Source organism: Populus nigra, chromosome 19 (genome assembly GCF_951802175.1).
Source record: "Populus nigra chromosome 19, ddPopNigr1.1, whole genome shotgun sequence".
NCBI lineage: Eukaryota > Viridiplantae > Streptophyta > Magnoliopsida > Malpighiales > Salicaceae > Populus > Populus nigra.
Window position 1 is genome coordinate 8,901,702 of NC_084870.1, and position 21,836 is coordinate 8,923,537.

The 21,836-nt window shown below is 36.4% G+C and overlaps 3 protein-coding genes, 1 non-coding gene and 1 pseudogene across 4 annotated transcripts; 3 read left to right on the top strand and 2 right to left on the bottom strand.

The window, feature by feature from the left end:
* Window positions 1-1,621: 1,621 nt before the first annotated feature.
* LOC133679203 (uncharacterized) lies at window positions 1,622-4,683 on the top strand. The gene is made up of 13 exons (XM_062101733.1): window positions 1,622-1,704; window positions 1,804-1,900; window positions 2,018-2,098; window positions 2,263-2,345; window positions 2,443-2,549; window positions 2,640-2,747; window positions 2,839-2,948; window positions 3,152-3,425; window positions 3,514-3,588; window positions 3,708-3,761; window positions 3,853-3,942; window positions 4,035-4,133; window positions 4,448-4,683. The coding sequence occupies exons 1-13, from the start codon at window positions 1,677-1,679 to the stop codon at window positions 4,499-4,501; spliced, it is 1,260 nt and encodes a 419-aa protein (XP_061957717.1). The 5' UTR covers window positions 1,622-1,676; the 3' UTR covers window positions 4,502-4,683.
* Window positions 4,684-5,389: 706 nt separating this feature from the next.
* TRNAN-GUU (transfer RNA asparagine (anticodon GUU)) lies at window positions 5,390-5,463 on the top strand. Its single transcript has one exon. It is a non-coding gene; the product is annotated as a tRNA-Asn (tRNA).
* A 107-nt stretch (window positions 5,464-5,570) lies between these two features.
* On the bottom strand, window positions 5,571-8,220 carry LOC133680168 (probable beta-D-xylosidase 5; annotated as a pseudogene).
* A 2,682-nt stretch (window positions 8,221-10,902) lies between these two features.
* LOC133679930 (vacuolar-sorting receptor 3) lies at window positions 10,903-17,310 on the top strand. Its single transcript, XM_062102672.1, has 12 exons — window positions 10,903-11,546; window positions 12,118-12,810; window positions 12,930-13,018; window positions 13,161-13,230; window positions 13,318-13,401; window positions 13,667-13,743; window positions 13,829-13,910; window positions 14,628-14,710; window positions 14,791-14,857; window positions 15,777-15,905; window positions 15,988-16,097; window positions 16,839-17,310. Exons 1-12 carry the CDS (start codon window positions 11,237-11,239, stop codon window positions 16,935-16,937), a joined length of 1,893 nt encoding a protein of 630 aa, XP_061958656.1. The 5' UTR covers window positions 10,903-11,236; the 3' UTR covers window positions 16,938-17,310.
* Window positions 17,311-18,334: 1,024 nt separating this feature from the next.
* LOC133679112 (transcription factor bHLH84) lies at window positions 18,335-20,229 on the bottom strand. Its single transcript, XM_062101623.1, has 5 exons — window positions 19,554-20,229; window positions 19,153-19,416; window positions 18,997-19,062; window positions 18,835-18,900; window positions 18,335-18,694 (listed from the first exon to the last, which is right to left on the bottom strand). Exons 1-5 carry the CDS (start codon window positions 20,148-20,150, stop codon window positions 18,602-18,604), a joined length of 1,086 nt encoding a protein of 361 aa, XP_061957607.1. The 5' UTR covers window positions 20,151-20,229; the 3' UTR covers window positions 18,335-18,601.
* Window positions 20,230-21,836: the final 1,607 nt, after the last annotated feature.

The following is a 21,836-nucleotide window of genomic DNA, read 5'->3' on the forward strand; positions in this document are numbered from 1 at the left end:
GGCATTGCCGTTGTTCTAACAAGACTATTATATCCTCTTAGTCATTGTTATTGTCTCTATTACTAACATTTATATTATCATCTCATTACCATCACTGTCACAATTATTGATATTATTTTACGGAACAACATGTAATTATAATTTCATTACATCGTAATTCTTTTTCACATGATTACCTGTCAAATATTAAAAAAAAATATATAAAAATCTTAATTAATAAAAAAATTATACAAACAACCACACTCTAAACATAATAAAAATAATGTCACGTCAAATAAAAAACTTCTGCTACTTAATCATCTAGTAGGTGATCCAGCAGTAAGAATTTTGAATATGGGGGTTTGCTTTCCTTACAGTCTTAGGTTTGAGTCATGTGGTTGCTAATATAATGATCACTGGAGGTTTATATAGTCGTTAACTTTAAAGCCCGTGAAATTAGTTAAGGTATGCATAAACTAATTTGAACACCCACACTAATAATAATAATAATAATAATAAACTCCCGCTACTTATGCTTTCCTGGTAAATCGTGAGGGTAAAATGTCATGATGACCTTGAATAATCCAATAATTCTACTGTATATAATAGAAATAACTAGTCGATGAGCTCGCGGATTGCCGAGGGTTGAATACAAAATTGTATTAATTTTTTTCAACTGAAATTAAAGTTTAAATGAAAAAAAATCATTCGATATGTATGTTTTAATATTTAATATCACGTGTGTATTTCTATATTTAAATTTAAACATATTCAATGAATACATCTCATTTCAGTAAAAAATAAAATAAAAACTCAAACGTCCAATTAAATATCCATTTCATAAAAGAATATAATTAAAAGGAAAGCCACAGTCAACAATTAAGTGTTATAAAAGCATGTGGAAGTCAAAATTGAAAAGGTTGTTATTTCAGATGCAGTTATAAATTTTTGTAGGAAAATGATAAAATTAAATTATATTAATTTGACATGCTTATGCTAATACACAAATAACAAAAAATAAATATCTAAATGCTAACCTATTTACAAAGAATATTTTTTAAAACAATATGTTGTGTTAATCTATCTTAATGTATTTTATTATAAATATTTTAAAATGTTATATCGATAAATAATTAATTATAAAATATTCTTATTATCATAAATTCTCTCTTTATATAGAACAAACTTATTTTTATCTAATTATATATGTGTGTGTTGAGTTATAGTATTTATAATATGTTTATATTTTCTGACCAACAATATTTTTAATTACGTTCATTAAAAATTATAATATAGCTTGTATAAAAGATCTAGGGCAGGAATTAATTTTAAAGAGACTAGAAAAGGACACGGGCCAGGTTGCCCAAGGTCACTGAGCTGAGCGATTAAGGACCGAAGCGCATGTAGGCTAGCAAGACTGGGCCTAAACAAGAAATTAAAAAAATAAAGGGGCTCCGGCTAAAACTATAAAAACAGGTGGCTTTAAGAACCGAATGAGGAAGGGAAAGAGTAAAGTAAATGTCTAAAAGGCCCTTTATCTTAAAACTCCTGACTCCGAACTCATACAGGACATGGCTCCCACCAGTCTCCCTATAAATACATTACCCTCCTTGTTTAGCTTGTCGCTTTGCGTTCTGCTTTACTTGTCAGCTTTCTCTGTTTTCTTATTTAAGCTCTGGTTCCCGAACTATATTAAGATGAAGGCAAAAAGATTTCATTACCGAGGTTCACTGTCACAAAACCCTTTGTTGCTGCTGCTGCTGCTTTTTATATGCTTCGTTTAAAAAGAACCTTGTTTTGTGATCTAATTAATTTTGTTATCAGGTTGTGACATTATAGATGATTATGGTGATGATCAGTTTGAGATAACCGGCCCTAAGAAACTGGAAGCATATTTGGAAAAAGTTCTATCTAAAAAGAGGTACGCTGTTTAGTTACTTGGCTAAATTCTTTTTGGAGTATACTTGGTTCCTTCTTGCACATAGACTTCCAATCTGATATTAATAATTGCTTTTATTTGACTTTTTGGTCAATGAAGGAGATTTGCCGGAAAGGAATTACTACCGCCTATCGTTGAGGCCTTAAACAATGAGTTGGAGCTCAAGTTTGTGGAAAATAAGTAAGCAATTTCTTTACAGAATTTTTTTTTTTCCTGGTCCCACTAGAGTAATCTTACTTGGAATAAAATTAAATTATACAAGGAGGGAGAGGTGGCATCCAAATCACAATATAGGGTTTTCTTTATGATGATGACTCTCTAATTTTGCTCATAATTCTATGCAGCTTGTTTACAGTATTGGGTTTTTGCCTACAATTCATAATAAAAGGGCCTTCCACGGAGCGACAGCTTGCATTAAATGCACTTGGTTAGTAAAGATTTTAAGTTATATATGATTGTCTTTGATGGTTTGACAATTGGTGTTCAGTGGATGAATTCTGTTGTTCTTGTATTTTGTTTTATAGGTTTGTTGGCAATGACCATTGACAACGAGGATGATGCCCGTGAATTATATAGAAGCTCCCTAGCTGTTCTTTCTGAGACTCTAAATTCTGGGACTGAGACCTTGAAGGTATCCTACACTCGTTGTTCTCTATTTCTATAATGATTTTAAAGCAACGAAGGTAATAACACTTGGACTATCTGGCTTTTTCATGTGCAGATACTGGATTCCTTAGCTATGATCACATTTTTCTGTGCAAATTATTCAAACGAGACGGAAGAACCAATGAAAATTATTTGGACATTCTTGGATGCTGACTCTGATAATGTATGCAGTTATTTTTAGCACTGATGTGTATATATGTCTTGAAATTTAATAAAAAGAAAATGCTCTCACTTGCTACTTGATTTCATCTCAGGAAGTTGCAAGGAAACATTCATCAGCTGTTCTAGCTGCAGCAATTTCTGCCTGGTCTTTTCTGCTCACAACCATGGAGACATGGAGACTCAACGAAGAAGATTGGCAAGGGTATGTACATTGAACACAAGCATTAATGTAGAATTCCTAGATTTCACGGACATCCTGATAGTTTGCTTTTTACATGAATGTGGAGGGTCTATAATAGAGTCGTGAATTTTTTCATGAGAACGGTTTTCTTAAACTGCTTGCAATGCATATCTTTCATTGCTGCATAAGGTTTTGGAAATAACAGATTGTTTTAACAAATGCAGAGCAATTTCTTATTTTACCAATGTACTAGAGGAAGGTGATGAATCTGTGCATGTAGCAGCTGCTGAAGCTTTAGCCCTGATATTCGAAATTGATTGCCTCAAGAAGTTCTCTACTCTGGTGGATTGCTCACTCTGTGAAGAGGATAGAACCCTGATGGAAGATTTACTCAAAGAAGAACTGAAGAATACTATTGCAGAGAAACTGAAAGCAAGGGATGAAGACTCTGCTAGACAAGGCACTATTGCAAATTTAGATGTGCTGAACTATTTCGAGGTACTGCTTAATTGATTTTTTTTCCTATGCCCATGCACATATTTCCCTGTAGCCAGCTTACTAATATAAGTTCATTTTTTTACACCAGAATGGTACTGCCCCAGAAGATGTTACTATCGGTGAAGATGGACTAGAGTTATATACATGGTCTCAAATACTAAGGGTAAACAATTCTTCCTTCTAGTTCATTTAACTCTCCGTTTATTTCCTCTAGCTTCTGCACCTATTTCTAAGTGTTTTAGCCCTCAATTTATTTATTTACTTTCCTTTTTTATTCTGCAGGTGAATTTTTTGAAGAATCTTCTAGGAGAAGATCGAGTGGAGAAACACAGCATGGTTTGTTTCTTGATCTCAACTATTTTCATTGTTGCCTCATTACTCGTTCTTTTTTGTTTGAAATGCATTAACGTGCTTGCTGTTTAAACAGGAAAAAGAATATCTCCATTACATTTTCTCTGTGAGACCAACAACTTTTAATTCTTCAAATGTTGAACTCTACATGCCAATCAGGGAAGAGGTTAGTTTATGAGCTAAAATTCGAATTGTCTCTGCGTGCTTGTGCGAGTGGCAGCAAGTTTTGATTCCTTCTGACATTTTTCTACTTTGTAGGCCACTGTTCGATATTTTTATAAAACAGCCATGTCTCCAAATTCTTTCATCGCCAAAAAAAGGACTCAGCTACGGAACAAGCAGCGCTTAATATCAGAGGTAATTTCATTTTACCATTGAAATGGAAAGATCTTTTTGCCTTAAGGCCATTTAATTCATCAACACCTTTAAGTCAAAACTGAAAACATTTTGAACTAACTACTGATCATAAACTCTCCAGCCATCAATTTTTCGAACCACAGTTGATAGTACCAAGTTTGTTTTATTTATTTTAATATTTTTGTTTGAAGAAAACAGAGTACCGAGTTTGATCCGGAGGCCAACTCTCCTTTATTGTTAAAAGCCACCCCATTCTGTATCAAAATACTAGTTCATTTGTTTGAAAATAACATTCAGCCTTTGGTAACTTGCAGGAGGACAAGGTCAGTCATTTCCTGGACAATGATGACGGGATTCAATTGCCTTGAAGAAGATGTTACAAGTGCTCAGAGTGACAACAAATTCGTGAAGCTTACAATTAATCTATTTTTGCTCAATTTTTTCTTCTTCTTTTACCAACTAGATTAGAGTTCACTGTTTATGTAATTAACTGGATTAATTTTTTGTTCCATTTAATAAAAGGTGACAGGGTGTCACCCTTTTTTGATAAGTTGTAGCGTATTAGACCATTGAATGTGTTGGATGTGTCATGATCATGTCAAAAGCATTTTGCAAACCTCAGCCTACTTTCATTTGTATGTCTAAAACAGTTTCTTTCTATGCACTTGGAGTCTTAGTTAAGATGGAAAATTGCTCTGCCTCTGCAACTATCGAGTTTGAGTTGTAGAATTGAGCAGGTGGCAATTCTTACAGCAGAAACAGCAGTGAAAACCAAGGATTTGCTTACCATAGTAAGTAGTAGTAGATGTTATTGTATAGGAAATCAAGGATTTAGTCAACGATTTTGAAGCCATGTTTTTTTTTTTTGCGTGTGTGTACACGCTCGTGGGGGTGTTTAAGTACATGGTAACAGATCTGCAAACTGATCGGTAACAGGTAACTTGTTAAGGCAGCTAGACTTTCCTAATATCCTTTTTTATCAGTGATTGCACTGCAGAAGGATGTTGCTTCGAGCAGTCGTTAATGAAATTGATATATTTTCTGAAGATCCTAATTTTAACATGTTTCACTTAGTTATCTATTAGGGTTATTTTGTTGAAAATTTCCCAAGATATTTTTTTGGTTGAAATTTTCAACACATTACCATTGGCAGACGGTGGAATTGCCACCCATTTTTATAGCAAAAGTAAGTTAACATGCTACAATGGGGATTTCCTACTTTCAGCATCATATTTGAATTGGACTCGATCAAAGAAGCTGGAGTAGCTCAGTTGGTTAGAGCGTGTGGCTGTTAACCACAAGGTCGAAGGTTCAAGCCCTTCCTCTAGCGTTTTGTACCTTTTCTATGATTATTTTTTTCTTTAAACTATTTTAATGTACAGATATCATAAATACTAGCTAGTTTAAGGTCAAGAGGTATCCTCAGGTCAGCTCATCTCAATCTAGGATGAGGAAATTTTCAGTTCTGTTTCTATTACATAGATGCGAATCCTCCCACACTTCCGCTTTGAGACAGCCCAAGTGCCTAACGATGAGGTGGTACCTCACTTGATGCTCATTAGGAGACCCAATCATAAATGTATGCTTTCTTGTTATCCACTTCCTCTGCCCTTCACCATCCACAAGACCAAGTCCCTTGCATGTATCCCCATCCAAAGTTACATTATTTGTGTTGCCTTTCTTCACCTGCACCCTGTCAAATGCAACCATTTGCTTATTTTGTGGACTTGTTACCCCTGCTGGTCCCATTATTTCTCACGCCAATGACTAGACCAAGTTGCAGATTGGTGCAATTTACACTATAAACATCAATGGCTTGGCCATTAGGTTAAGGGTCTTGTTTGGAGGAATAAACTAGAGAATGCTGCTTGGCCCAAGAGAAGAATTTCAATGGGACTGGTAAGGCAGAAGGAGCGGAAATAACAAACTCTGAGAAAGTTGAGTAGCTTAGTACATAACCAAATTCTTATAATGATTTTACTGTGCAGAACCTGTAGGTTTTTCCAGGGAAGTCATCGGTTGAATTAGCTCTCATATTCACTTAATCAGAGTACTCTTTTGGATACCATGTAAAAGAGGACCCTCCAGCTGATAAGTAAAGAGATTGTCAGTATGAAGGTGGTTTGTAAACTTTGTTTTGCCTCGAAACAAATATAAATTGGTAATAAAATGCTCAAACATGAGACGCAGAAAATCATTTGGTGTTGGAATTGAGATGGAAAGATTACCAGGATCATCATGGTCTCCAAATATAACCTGAACGACAGCATCTCCTCCAGCTTGATCAGGATAGCCTACGCACAAAATCCCTCCAATCTTGCTCTCATTCTTGGCAAAAGAGATATCGACAGGACTAGCGGACATTATAACTAGGATCACCTTTCTGTTTGTTGCATTAAATACTTCTCTTGCAAGATTCTGTTTTTATCCTGGCAACATCAAGTTCTCCCTATCCAAGTCCTCTTGCTTAATAGATTGATCAGACCCCACCACCAATACCACCACATCTGATGTAGTAACAGCCTTAGTTGCTGCCCCAATAAGAGATTCACCGGTGCAATTTATGAAGGACACCCGACTTTATATGTAACAGATGAGATATACTTATGCAGTCCTTGTAAAGGGGTAAGGTATTTACAAGGCACGCCAGCATAGATGCCACAGTAGCATTACCATTTGGTCCTGTAACAGCCAAGTTTTTTGTGGCGTTTTTAGACAAAGGAAGAGCTCCATTATTGTCTAGCAAGACTATCCCTTGCTTTGCAGCATCAAGTGCTAGCTTTTGATGTTCTTCACTGCACACATCTGATGCTCCAAGATTTCCAAATGGGTGAAATTGTGGATCCCCGTCAAAGAAACTAAGTCTCATGAGGACTATATAACTGTAGATTAAGGCTCGGTATACAACAGATTCTTCAATTTTTTTTAACTTGACTGCATTCTCTGTATACCTTGGCAAAAAATCTCCACAGTCGTAGAAGAGTTGGAATCTTCAATCGTCACAGTCATCAACAACTTAGAAGCGTTGGAATCTTCAATCGTCACAGTCATCAACGATTTGTGCAAGTGCACTGTGTACCTTGCTTTTAAGTCAAGGTTTACTGCATCCTCGGGCGTGGCCGCATATCGGATTCTGTCATAATAAACCCAATGGAATCACATTTTGAGACAACATTCCTGCCCAAAACCGCACAAATAAGTAGTTAGGAACAAAAGTTTAAACATGAAATTCATATAAATCAAAAGAAAAGGTTTTTATGGTCCTGTTACATATTGCAGTATTCATATAGGCACGGGAAAGAAGTAGAGCAAAATCGTCAAGATTACGTTGTCCTCTGATAACCCCTTTGAGCAGGTCTAGATCAGCACAAGTAGGAATACCATTAACCCTGTTATATGAACACATCACACTACTCACATGACCCTCCTCTACACAGCTTCTAAATAGTGGTTGAAAAGTGCCCGCTAGATCCTTCTTTGTCACCTTCAAAATCAAAACAAACATATATAACCTTGTTCTCAATGTCCAAAATTATCATCGGACAATTGTACCATAGTAGAAAGGACTCATCAAGAGTGATATCTGCAGGCCTTACTAACACACATTGATGCAGCGAAAATGGCAATTCGTATATGAAATTCATGCATACCCTGGCATCAAAGTGAAATCGATCTGCACCTTTCCATTTGTCCATATCATAAGCAGTATAATGCTTGCAAAAATTTGATAAGCCTATTGCCAGTGGAATTCCCTTCACAGGCCAACTTCTTGCAAGGCCCTAACATATTTGACAGCATATTTTAACACCACCAAAGGATCCTCTCCTGGTGTCTCTTGGCCTCGATCCCACCTTGGATCACAAAACACATCAATAGTGGGACTCCTATATGTCAACCCGGCTAAACCCACATTATACATGGTTCGGGCCTCATTTGACACCACTTGTCCCATCTTAAATAAACCATAATCTTGTATTAAAACTAGCAGCAGACAAAATCACTGCTGGGAAGCTAGTGGCGCCAGGTACTGTAAATGTACACCATAACGGACACTTGCCACGCCATGAAGTGCCTCGGACCACCATTTGTATCATGTATAATTTATCATGTTAGGTTTAATATATTTGATATTTACCATTTGTAACGATATATGTCCAATAACCTACTGTCATTGTTTCACATATCACCAAAATAAAAATAAATCTTTATTTATGTAACAAAACACTTATAACAATCAATAAAAAATATTAATTTATTAGACACATCTACAAATTTATATTTCTACTATACTTATAATATAAAACTTTGAGGGCAACGAACTCCTTCACTATTTATATAAAAAATGAAGCTGTGGTTTTTTTTTTCTTCTTTTTTTATCATTATTTTTACTTAATTTGGAATTTGCCTTCATAAAGTTCATCAAGTAACTAAAATGGTGTTCACAGTTGAAAAAGTTTATTAGGGCTCAACCATTAAGTCATGTGTACACAGGCCTAACCGATAGAGAGAGGATGGTGGTATGCTTTCAATACCATCATGAAAACAACATTTGTCCACTGTGATACTCGCTATTTATTTTTTATTTATTAAATTATTAAATTATCTCTAATGTAACTTGATTATAAAAAAACAAAATGAAAATATAAAAAAGCCCTTAAACACCTGTTAATGAAAATTTTGTTTTTAAATATATTTTAGTTATTTCATAACCAAACTTCCATCCATGCATGGCCACAGTTAGATAGATGTACAGAAATGATTAGCAATTCATTCTGCCACTGAAGAATGCTGCTCTCTTCCATTTTTTTTTTTAAATTTATTGGACTTCACTTGACTAACCAAGCTAGAATGAAAAGTTTTTAATGTAATGAAACAAGAAGGTCCAACTAAACTAATTCAAGCCAATCATATAACCTGTTGTGGGCCTGGCTCACCTAGCAATTCCTCCTTTCAGAGGATACATTTGAAAACAAAATCCTGGTGGTATGCTGCCGGGAAATTGGATCAGCACGAACATTTTGCTGTACAATTCATGGCTACAGCTTGAACTACGTACATGCATGGCCAAATATGTTCCTGATATATAACAAAGAGACTTCTGTTTTTTTTTTTCTTCTTCATCGACAGCAAAGAGACATCACTCGTGACCAACAGTGCTGCTTCGAAGGAAAAGTGATTAACTGAACAAATTTTCTCGTTACCATGCTCCTAAATATCCCCGAACCTGCAAGAGAGGTGGGGCAGTTGACTTCTTAGTTTTCTCGAAAAAATCATAATAGCCCCCATAGTTTGCCCTCTGCTTTTATATATTTACCCCCGCACGTAGTTCAAGATTCAAATTTGCAAGCTCAGATATTCGCCATGGTGAGCCCCCATCAATCCGTGAGGAGGGTTTAGATATGGTGTAATTACCCACACCACAAGAGCCCAATACTGTAAATTGTTGGGTTTCCCCAGAACTTGGGGATGAAACAACCGCCCAGAATTATAAATGTCACAAGGAATGACATGTCCTTCTAAGATTGGCCGTGCTTTGTCATCCGAACTTGTGACTGGTCAGCAGGGAAGACAATCCGATTTGGCCAACTTGTAATATTGACCCGTGTATTGAGTGGTCTTGAACCCACTGGAACCCCGGAATTCTCAACGCCACCTTCTTCTTTTTATTGCTGGACAAATTTAATTAACAACATTTTTTTTAAAGGTGATAATACACCTCGTAGAAATAAAATATGACTTTCTTTTTTTAAAAAAAAACACAGTTTAAATGTGGTCAACCTCACAGCTATTATAAATTTACATAATTATTAATTTTAAATTTATATAGTTATTAATTTTAAAATCTCAAAAAATTAATCAAAATATATATAAATTAATTCAAACCCCTATAATTAATAAAAAAACAAAAAAAAAATCCAACAATTAAACCACGTGAATTGATCATGATTATTAATTAATGTGAAAATGGATTTTAAAATCCAACAATTAAACCACGTTTTGATGTACTGATTTTAAAAATAATTTTAAAATATAAAAAATATATTATTTTAATGTATTTTAACATGAAAAACTCTTTAAAATACAACCATAATTATACTCCCAAAAAGACCTAACAGATTTTAACCTTAATTGAGCGCTAGTTGCCCACGTGAATTGTTGACTAAGGTGGTAAAGATAATACTAGCTGTGAGACTTGGATCTTGTATTCTTGATTGTTTAACTTAAATACCAAGACACTTGGTTGTTAATTCTAACGGATAGGCAGGAAGTTAAGGAGGTTTTTTTTTAATAAAAAATGATGACATGTAACAAACGAAAAGGAAATTATAACAATTAATTTAATATTAAAGGATGCATTTTAAGATCTTCAAGAGAAAAAAACTTAATATTAATCTACCTATAAAATAGTTTTAATATATCTTTATTTTATTAAAAAAAAATGAAACTTGATTGTTAATTGATGTATTAGATAAGTAAAATTCTTATATTCCATATAGAATTCAAACCGAATAAATAAAAACATGCCATATAAAAAAACACGCATCAAGTATCTATATATAAATGAACTCCCAAATATTCGATCGAAAAAAGTTTTGATACACATGAATTAGAACAAATTTATTATTTGACTGGTAGAGCTAAAAAAATAAATAAATATTTAATTATTTCACAAATATCTCACACCTATATTTCGGCTATATTTCTTTTTTTAATAAAATTCGATGATGAAAAACATCATCATATCTTATCACAGTTGGGATCGTAAATCATAGATGTTGATGTTATCGGCAAATACTAATAAACGAAACACATACGCAGCAAAAAACGAAGAAACAAAACAAATCCCACTCGCACGCATCAGCAGTAACTACTTCTATGATTCTTCCTTTCTCTTTGTCGACAAGAAACCCAACAATTAAACCAACCCAAACTTTTTTAGATTTCCTTTTCATTTCTTACAAAACCCAAAAGAATAAATAAATAAAACCCACTTTAATTTGTTTTTTGTATGCATTCAAAGACCCAAACTTCTTTCACTCAGCTCCATTTATAGATCAAAACAAGCAAAACCCACAAAAAAATTCCCAACCTTTTAATAAAAAATGGTGCTAAAGAGACTATCTTTGAGTCTCTTTTTAGGGTTTTTGTTTACTTCTTTGATAGTACCAAGCTCTATAGCTAGATTTGTTGTTGAAAAAAACAGCTTGAGGGTTACATCACCAGATAAAATAAAGGGTACTTATGATAGTGCAATTGGGAATTTCGGGATACCACAATATGGAGGTAGTATGGCAGGTGCTGTTGTGTATCCAAAAGATAATAAGAAGGGTTGTAAGGAGTTTGAAGAGTTTAGGATTTCGTTTCAGTCGAAGCCTGGTGCTTTACCCACTTTTGTTTTGGTGGATCGTGGAGGTATGTACCCTTTTGATGTTTTTGGACAATTTTTTTTTCTTGTGCGTGGCTGGTCTAGGTTTGCTTGATTGGAGAGACACCTTTTTGTTTTTGAGCTTAATTTGATTGGTTTTTGTAAGATTTGTGGTGTTTTTGTTTGGTTTTGGTTGATTGTGAGGTGCCCTTATGTTAATTTTATCAAGTTGTCTTTTTTTTTTCTTATTTATTTATTGCTTAATTTGACTGCTGTTCTGATGTTTTGGGTCGTTTGTGATTGGTTGGGGAGCTACCCTCCTTTTGTTTTTGGTTTATTTGAGGGTTTTCTTCTTTAGGCTGTTGACCCCATGTTTGATTGGGATCATTTGCTTATTTTAGCTACTTTTATTACGTATAGAGAGGTTCAAGGAGGTTTCCGTTTGTTTCAGATCAACTTGCTGAAATTTATGTTGCATATGCTATTTAGGAATCAGCATTCATTGAGATGTGGGTTTTGTTGGATTTGGGACTTCCTCCTGTTGAACTACATTCCTCTGAGATTACCAACATAGTTCTCATGCTAAATCTATAATTGGTTCATGTGATTGCTTTTCAGATTGCTTCTTTGCTTTGAAGGTCTGGAATGCCCAGAAGGCTGGGGCTTCGGCAGTGCTTGTTGCGGATGACATGGAGGAAGCATTAATAACCATGGACACACCTGAAGAGGATGTTTCATCTGCAAAATACATTGAGAACATAACAATACCGTCTGCTCTTATTGAGAAAAGTTTTGGTGAAACATTAAAGAAAGCACTTAGCAACGGGGATATGGTCAACGTGAATCTTGATTGGAGAGAAGCTGTTCCACACCCGGATGATCGTGTGGAGTATGAGCTTTGGACCAACAGCAATGATGAATGTGGGGTTAAGTGTGATATGTTGATGGAATTTGTGAAGGATTTTAGGGGCGCAGCACAGATACTTGAGAAAGGTGGTTACACTCAGTTTACACCCCACTACATTACCTGGTACTGTCCGCAAGCATTCACCTTGAGCAGGCAGTGCAAGTCACAGTGCATAAATCATGGAAGATATTGTGCTCCTGATCCTGAACAAGACTTCAGCTCAGGTTATGAAGGGAAAGATGTTGTTCTTGAAAATTTGAGACAACTATGTGTTTTTAAAGTTGCAAATGAGACCAAAAAACCTTGGGTGTGGTGGAATTATGTAACTGATTTTCAAATCAGATGTCCCATGAAAGAGAAAAGGTACAGCAAAGAATGTGCTGATGCTGTCATCAAATCCCTTGGTAAATATTTCATAACTTCTTCTTATTGCAAGTATACTATCAATCACACTAGAAAATGGGAAAAACAAGAGTTTTGAATGTGTTGAATGTTCCATGTTGTTCACTTGTCATTGCTTCAGGGCTCGATGCTAAGAAGATTGATAAGTGTATGGGAGACGCAAATGCTGACTCTGACAATCCTGTTCTGAAAGAAGAGCAAAATGCCCAGGTAATTGTCTGTTATTCTTATTCTTCAGTTTAACACAACACTTTAAATCTGCAAGTTTGGATGCTTGTGCTTGTCTGCAATCATAGTAATCTCTGATATCAGTTCAACCATGTATAGCTGCTTGACAAAGACTTTCATGTAGGTTGGAAAAGGATCGAGGGGTGATGTAACCATATTGCCCACCCTTGTTGTCAACAATCGTCAATATCGAGGTCTGCTATTGCCAGCTTGTATATTGGATGAAAAGTTACATTTGGGTATTTATTTATTTTTTCTTTTTGAAAAACTTGTGCTTACAGGAAAGTTGGAGAAAGGTGCTGTTCTAAAGGCCATATGCTCTGGTTTTGAGGAAACAACAGAGCCAGCGGTTTGTTTGAGTGGTGGTAAGTTTTCTTATGCTATTGATCATGATTGCCCTTTGTTCTGAGGCCATCATCTGATGAAATGATGGACAATCCTGACTAAGTGGATTTGAGTGCTTGGTATTGTGAGCGGCCACTGAAAGCATGCTAGGCCTCAAACCAGATTACATTTTAGATCACTGGTTGAATACCCTGACTTGCTGAGACTAACATCTACTACTGGCTGCCTTGGGTGACTTGTGTGCACTCTTAAGTAGTTCATGATCGGGGAATCTTGTTGATGCAGATGTGGAGACCAATGAGTGCTTGGACAATAATGGGGGTTGCTGGCAAGATAAAACAGCCAACATCACAGCCTGCAGGGTATGAATTAAAACTTGCTGCGAGACATCACTCTCTGGCTTTTGATATCTTTAGGTCCTTTAGACAATTGCTTTTATCTATGCAGGACACATTTCGTGGGAGAGTATGTGAGTGCCCTCTTGTAGATGGTGTGCAGTTCAAAGGAGATGGTTACAGCCACTGTGAAGGTGAGTTTATCCTTTTTTTAAATCAGTAGAAACTTATGAAAAATGTAATAATATAGCTGTTCATTCATTTCAGCAAAGCTTGGATGTACTGCTGATGATTATAAATAAATGTCTGAAAGAAATTATTTTATGGACAATTGTGGGCTTTTATTAGAAAAAAATTACCTGCAGTACTGATTATATTCATATTCAGTATAATTGCAAGATTGTGCCATAAAGAAAATTTAGTTCCATGGATGGCACATGAATCTGACCTTTACTCGAGAGACAACATGTGTTGTATGAGAATTTGCAGGTAGAAGGTGGGTTGACTGGGCAGGAAAGTTCCAAACCTAGTCAACCGGAATCAAATGTGTGAGTTGAGGGAATGGTTTCCAATAGCTGTTCTAGCCATCCCTTGCAAATAACTCAAGTAGGATTTGATCCTAGGTTCTGGACTCAACAGCAATAGATTTACTTCCTAAGCTATCTAGCTTTACAGTTGGTGTATTCTGACCCAAGGTTTGGTGGATCTTACTCTGTTGATCATGCTCCAATATTAACTGTACCTTTTGAGGATTCATACCTGACGTTTGACTCTCAGATGTTAGTATTAGATGTGTTTGCACACATCATAAGAGGCAACTTATCTTATTTTCTAATTTAATATTTTTGTTATACTTTTGTGCCAACATCTTAAAATGTGCTATGCTTTAAAGTGACTATATTGTTTTGCAGTGAGTGGATCTGGGAGGTGCAAGATAAACAATGGAGGCTGTTGGCACGGATCTCGGGATGGACACACCTTCTCTGCTTGTCTGGTTAGTGATCATCATGTTTCTCAACTTGTTATTATCCAGTAAATTTATTCATTCCAGTTTCTAATTTTTACTGTGGACAGGATGTTGATGGTGGTAAATGCCAGTGTCCTCCAGGATTTAAAGGTGATGGTGTGAAAAGTTGTGTAGGTAAGATATTCCTCCATTGTCTTCCTTAATATTGTGCTTTTATCAGGATGGAGAGCTTGATTCATTTTGAAAGGAAATTTAATGACCATGCATGCAAATTGAGTCTACTGAGAATTTTATGGTGCCTGAGGTGTAAATCACAAACAGAACAACAGGTCATGTTTGGTTGAGAAATATAGCATAATTGTTAGGTTCAGGATATACAGCCTTATACAAAAAGACCAAGTCACTGTCTCATCCCCACCCTTGCCCCCCATTGTGATAAAGGCCCTACCAACAAAAGGTCGTACTTTACGCATTCAGAACTAGCTCCGGCTGTCCCCTTGTCTCCACAAATGCTACATGACAAACTCAATTCTTCCACCTTGCTTCAACAGGCACTTGATTGATCCTTGTTAACTCTCTTCATACTGCTTTGAAGTTAGAGATTGTCATTTCATTCTGTCCACTTCCAATGTTAGGCATTTTCTCTCTTCCCTCGTGGTACTACTTGGTTATTGGTTATCCAGGTGCACCTAGTACTTGCCCTAGTGAGTTGGTTATTGTTGATTCATGCATGATTTCTCAGGCACAATTCCACGCAGGTCAAATCTAATCTGCAGTTGTCAAAATCCCTTGCATTCAATTTAGTACATCTGTGCTACCCCAAGCGGTGGGGTCATGCTTATAAATAGCCTTTATGGGATAAATCAAATGTTTTAATTTCTAAAATTTATCTGTGCTTAGGCCATCAGTATGCTCCGATTATACTGATTTTGCTTATAACAATATTTTGAGTATCCACCTCTTGCCAAGTCAAAATTGTTTTGGGTTTTCTCCTTGACTACAGCTGAAACTGAAATCCTGCCAGAGAAATCTGTATGTTTGCCGATGCTGCTGCTTAATATTTTGTTTCTTCTACTTATGTTTGACTGTACAGATGTTGATGAGTGCAAAGAGAGAAAAGCCTGTCAATGCTCTGCATGTAGTTGCAAAAATACTTGGGGAAGCTATGAATGCTCTTGTAGTGGGGATCTTCTGTATATCAGAGACCATGATACCTGCATAAGTGAGTTAGAAATTGTACCTCCTTTGTTTGTTTATGCGATAATGTGGTCCTTGTTTTGATGCCCCCCCATGATCAATATCAGGTAAGAGCGGCACTGAAGTGAGATCAGCATGGGCTGCAGTTTGGGTCATTTTGTTAGGCCTGGCGATGGCTGGTGGTGGAGGTTATCTTATCTACAAATATAGATTAAGGGTAAGCGTGGTGCCCATCATTTTTTCCTTTTTAAAACCATACCTTTGGTTAAGTTTTACCTTGTTTTTTGCACACTTCAGACATCTGTCAAACATTTAGAATAGTGGTGGTCTCTCTATAGTAAAAATCTCTATTCAACTTTTTAGATCCACTATCTGAAGCAATGGTGGTATTGTGGGCTTGCAACCTAGTGGTGGTTGTTTTAAGCCCCAGGAAGGCTAGACCAGCTATTTATGCAAAAATGAAGAAGAATAAGATTATGTGCAAAGTTTCTTTCCAATACACTGCTTTAGTTGGGCTATCTACTACTGTTTTTAGGATCTCTTGTGAAGCAGTCTATACCTCATTTCTTTAGAACTTCCTTCCAGTGTTGGCATAGCTTGGAACATTTTAGAAATGATGGAAAGCACGGTATGGTAACTATGTTAACCACTTGTGGCAAATTTAGTTTAAATTGTCATTACTATGGGATAGATAGCTACATGTGGGTTAGCTATGCCTGAATGCTCAAAGGCTCAAAGCCAATCAAATCGAATCTATGGGCAGACTGAAGCTTCTGGGTTTTGGGTTTAACTTTTGGTTAGAAAACCTCAAGCAGCTAGATCAATTAGAGTTGACGTATATGAGTCTGGATTGCTCTTGACATGTTATCTTAAAAGTTCTATGCATACCTCATCGATGTACTTGCGATGCGTTTGATATGCGTACTCTAACTTTTTTCTTCTTCTTTTGCTTTGGCAGTCATACATGGATTCAGAGATAAGAGCTATCATGGCACAGTACATGCCTCTGGACAGTCAAGCAGAAGTTCCAAATCATGTCCATGACGAGCGGACTTGAAGAAAACTGTCCTCTGGCACAGCGCATGCCTCTTTGGAAGGTTGCTAGTAACAGCAGTGTTGAAGTGGTTCTCCAATTGCCCCTTATCCTTTCAACGGTTTTCAGCGTGGATTTTACACCTGTAATGTACATGGACAATAAAGAGTGCAGATTAAAATTGTACTTCGTTTGTTAGGACTGTAAAATCTTACACTTGAAGGATTGGATTTGGGCAGATAGTAAAGGATTTGGCTGTAATGTCCAAGAATTTTCGTTCCCGCCCCGTGATTTTTACATAATTTATGATTACCCTGTAACTGGTCCCCCCCCTTTAGACAGGCTGACCTTTTTTGCCGTTATATTTATTTAAATTCAAGTAGCTTTGACGCTTTCATTTGCACGGACGATCAAATTTATGTTGGAAATACTGTTGCCTTGTTCCAATGCGGCTGCCAGGTGAAACTGCTATTGCCACTTGATGTGTATCTGCTCGTTATCTTTTCTACTTCCCTTCCCTTTTTACTTTCAGTCACGCAAATGGCACGTTGCATTTACGAAATTATGTGTTACTTACGTGAGAAGAAACCATGAACAATATCCGGTGGCTTGTTATTTCTATGTGATGTGGATGATCAATGTTCAATGATGTGTAGTAGGACTTCTCCTTGTCTGTTCGTTGGAAGCCCCAACGGGCAGTGCCTGGTCTGGCCACCAGCATCTTAATTTTTGGCCAGAAAGTGGTAGCTGTTAGGCCCTGGACTTTGTTGTGGGTACTATATCAAAATTCACTTGCAGTTTATATAGACAAATCTCATAATCAAGCTACTCATATTTTTCCGAAAAACAAAATTAATCTGTCAACGAACCCGTGAATTTGACAGAAGGATCATATGGCAAGCCGCTTCTTTAGCTGCTACGTTAAATCAAACAAAAGCTAAGGTGAGAATAATTTCTAGCGAGGGGAGAGGGGAGAAAGGGGAAAATAAAAGGAGCATTTAGAATTTGAGATGTCTTTCTGATTGAAGTTGATCATGACCAGGAGCATTCATATTGGGATTTTATCCGTTTCACTTCTTTTATATTGTTGAAGTGCTGCCATGCCCTGAAAGAGAGAGCTGGCTCCTAATCTCTGGTCTGTTCACCTTGAGCCTCTTCTATTGAGCCGAGAGCTTAACACAGTTAGCCACCGAAAATATTCTTTCCTGCAGATTTTCTAAGGAAATTCATTATGGTAGTATAAAAAAGAATGCACGTTCCTTTATTATATGCAAAATCCTTATTTGTCATCTCCAAGGAAGATAAAAACATCAGTTGAATTTAGCCATATGTACTGACAAATAAGCAAACACAGATCAGCAAATTCTTTGGTTTGTTTAGATATTAATAAAAAGCTAAGCCACCAACTGAAAATTAATGACTGTTGGATAACCAAGTTCATGTATATTCTTATGAACGAACTTTTATATTCAAGTATAGACTCTGCTCGAATAATGTCCATCATGTCAAGGTGTCTACATGAAAGAATTTTTCACGACGATCACTCCTCGTGAATTAATTTTATAAGAGGACCTTATATATACTCAATACAGAATAAAACCATTACAAAGTGGCAATGACTTTATTTTAATCTCATCTATTAACAGATATAATCAAAAGCACCACCCTCCTCTTAACTTCTTCTATCTTCATGGTGCGGTAACTTTCAGATGATCAAGACCGATGTCCATCCCGTTGTAAGCGATTGGCGCATACATCCACAAGTCCTCAGAGCTTAGCAGCTGCAGGATTTAAAACAAGAAAATGACAAAAAAAAAATGTATCAGAAAATCTGTTTCATGTCAAAATATCAGCAAATTTAAAACAAGCACCATTAGATATATAATTTTTCTTATAAAGAAGGATGTTAATTTGTTCTGACCTTAATTTGGAGTTGCAAAAACTTCACATACTGGACAGCTTCTTCAAGCATTGTGCTAATGTCAACCTGCCATATCAGTAAACCAATCTTGAGAATTTTGCAGATCACAAAATTTATGGATTGATAATATACAGGGATGATGCCGTGAGATGTACTTCATACCTTCGTTCCGTTGGGGACAAGGTTTTGTAGAATTCTCAGCCTCTCATTTATTCTTTCTCTTCTTTTCTGCAAGACACAAAGGAAGATTTATCGACCACTGTTTCTTCAAATCTAGTAAATGAAATGCTGTGCAAAAGCATTGAAAGGGGTAGTCACCCTTGCATAGAGACTCTGGGGATCAGTGGCTGCCCCCCTGCTGGCTCTTGTTTTGCCACTTGAGTTGAGAGTTGCAGTCCCTTTCGAGCTCAAACTTGAACTCGCTCCTCTATTGAGCTCATGAGAGGCATTGGATTCATCCTCTGAGCAGCAACCGCTTGAGGCATGCCCATTAAGGCCAGCATTACTTCCTTCATCATTGTTGCTAGTCGAGGCAACCTTCTGGCTCTTCTTTGAACTTGCATTCCTCTTGTTCTTTTGAGCCTAAATCATTAGAATCAAAATAAGACTGTGCCTTGAAAACCAAAACCTTTTCTATATGCTCTACAGCAGAAAATAGAACTCCATCCAGTGCAAATGTAGCAGATTCTAAGAAGGTAAATGCTGGTTATTGTACTTACATCTCCTGAATTTCGTGATCTTTTCTTAGAAATCTGAGGTGGGTTGCTGCTTTTGTCTTCCAGGGGTAGTTCAGAAGCTGGCATCTCTGGTTCTCTCTTGGCCCGAATATCGTTTTCAGGAAGAGCAGCTACAGTCTGGTTTCCACCAGGCTCCTCATTGCTATTGCTCACTTCTTGGTTTGAGCAGTCATCGCCTTCAACGAGATATGAGTCTCCCATGCAAAAATCCATTGACATTGAGCTATTATTGTTAGCCAAAATTGGATGAGAATCACTCATGTAGTAGCTATCTTGGCTTGTGTTGGGAAAAAGAATGCCACTACCACCACTATAACTACTACTCCCTTGTGAAAAATGGTGCAAATTAATATTAGCAAAATCCAAAGAATAAAATGAACATTCATTAGCCCCTTCCATGTCCGTTGTTGGTTCGTGGTTAGGCCAGAAACTAGATGGAACTCCAAAGTTTGAACTTGAATCAAACTGTTTAGAAGGACAATTACCAAGCAACTGTGCCATGAAATCAGCCTCCTCACTAGTGTACATTCCACCAAGAGAACTCCACTCTCCCTCTGCCAAAGATCCAATAGACTCCATCTCTTTTTCTTGTTTTTTTTTTGGTAGCCTAATAGAGAAAGGGTCTTTTGTGTTTTTGACTGAACTGTTAGAAGCTAGATTAGCACGGTGCTTGAAAGGAAACAAGATTAAGATGGCATATTTATACCTAGCAGCAATGAAGAATGTTGAGACATACATTGACTTCACTTGTGTAACCATATCTGAATTCATTATTATAAATTATTAGTATATGAAAGGGTCTCAATTCTCTGTAACCAATTGGGACCAGTCCGTAATGGGGCCCAAGTACAACTCATCTGTAGGACCTAAATCAAGCAATGATGGAACTAAAATATTCAGCAACCCTTCATTAACACCCTAATCTTAAACTTAAAAGACACATGAAGAGAATGATTGTAAGCCTTAAAAAGTTATTTAAGGGACTTAACTGTGTTTCTGTTTAGGATAACTGTATAATTATTTTAGGATGCAGGTTGAGAAAAAGTGAGATTTGGTAGAGGATGAATAAAGAGAATCACACCTGGCAATAGATAGACGTGGGAGGTTCTTGTTGAATATGATAATACAAAAAGAATTTTGTTAAAGAGGATGAAAAGGACATGGATAAAGGACGGCTAAATGTCGTGGAGGGATGAGACTTAACATTCTGATCAAAACTACTTGGAACCAGACAATATATCGGTTTAAAGGATTCTCTGTCTCCTCCATTAATCTAGCTACCAAGTGTTCCTGAACTTAATTAGAATCTGTTTCTCTCTAGTAAGAACCCAATCTTAATCAACTCTTAAACATGACATCAGTCTCTCAACAAATGCAAACAAGATTTCCTTGATCATTTCATTTCTATGGGGCTTGTTTAAATGTTCTAACTTTACATCATGCGATATCAACTTAGGACGTCGATATACTACGTACTTAAGGCAATATATATACATGATGTTGTTGATCGATCCTTCTGAATGTAACATGGTACTGGTATTAATCAATTTTAACCTTCTGTATTTTTTGTGTTAAGTTGGGTGCTTTGAATTTGCTCAAGTCTTCTAGCTAGGTCAGTATAGAGTAACGAATTCCGGCATTCAAAGCAGCGAACTGATTCTTAACCTGTAAGGTTTTGCATGGTTTCCAAGTCAAAGACATTAATGCTAGCATCCCGTTTGTAATTTCCAAAGTAGAAAATTACTTCTAATTATAAGCACATTCTGCAGATTGCAGAGCCATGTTGTGTAAGAAAAAAAATAACGAGAGTCCACACCCCATCATGAGCTGCGAGATAAGAAAATAACATTAACAAAGATTGGGAACGAAACCCAAAAAATTTCCATATTTCTACAAAGACCTATAAAACGTTACTATATTATAATATTGTAGTGAATACGTTTCACTTTGAACTAATGATCACCGTGTGAGTAATGAAGAAAAACCAAGGTCGACCTTAATGCCATATCCCAAAGTCCTAGAGCTACCTCAGAATCCGGCGATCCTTACGCTTTATGGAACGCGTAAATCAAGCATTCTCAAAAGAAAGCTCAGAGGAAACTTCGATGAGTATTTTCATATTACTTACTCCACATTTTTAAAATTTGGCGCCGGCCATTGCACGATCTCTTGTAGGGGTGATGTTACCTTGTTTTGCTGAAGTATTAATTGTACAGGAATAAAATCTTTGCATTGCAAAGATAATTGGAAAAACTCTTGTAAAAC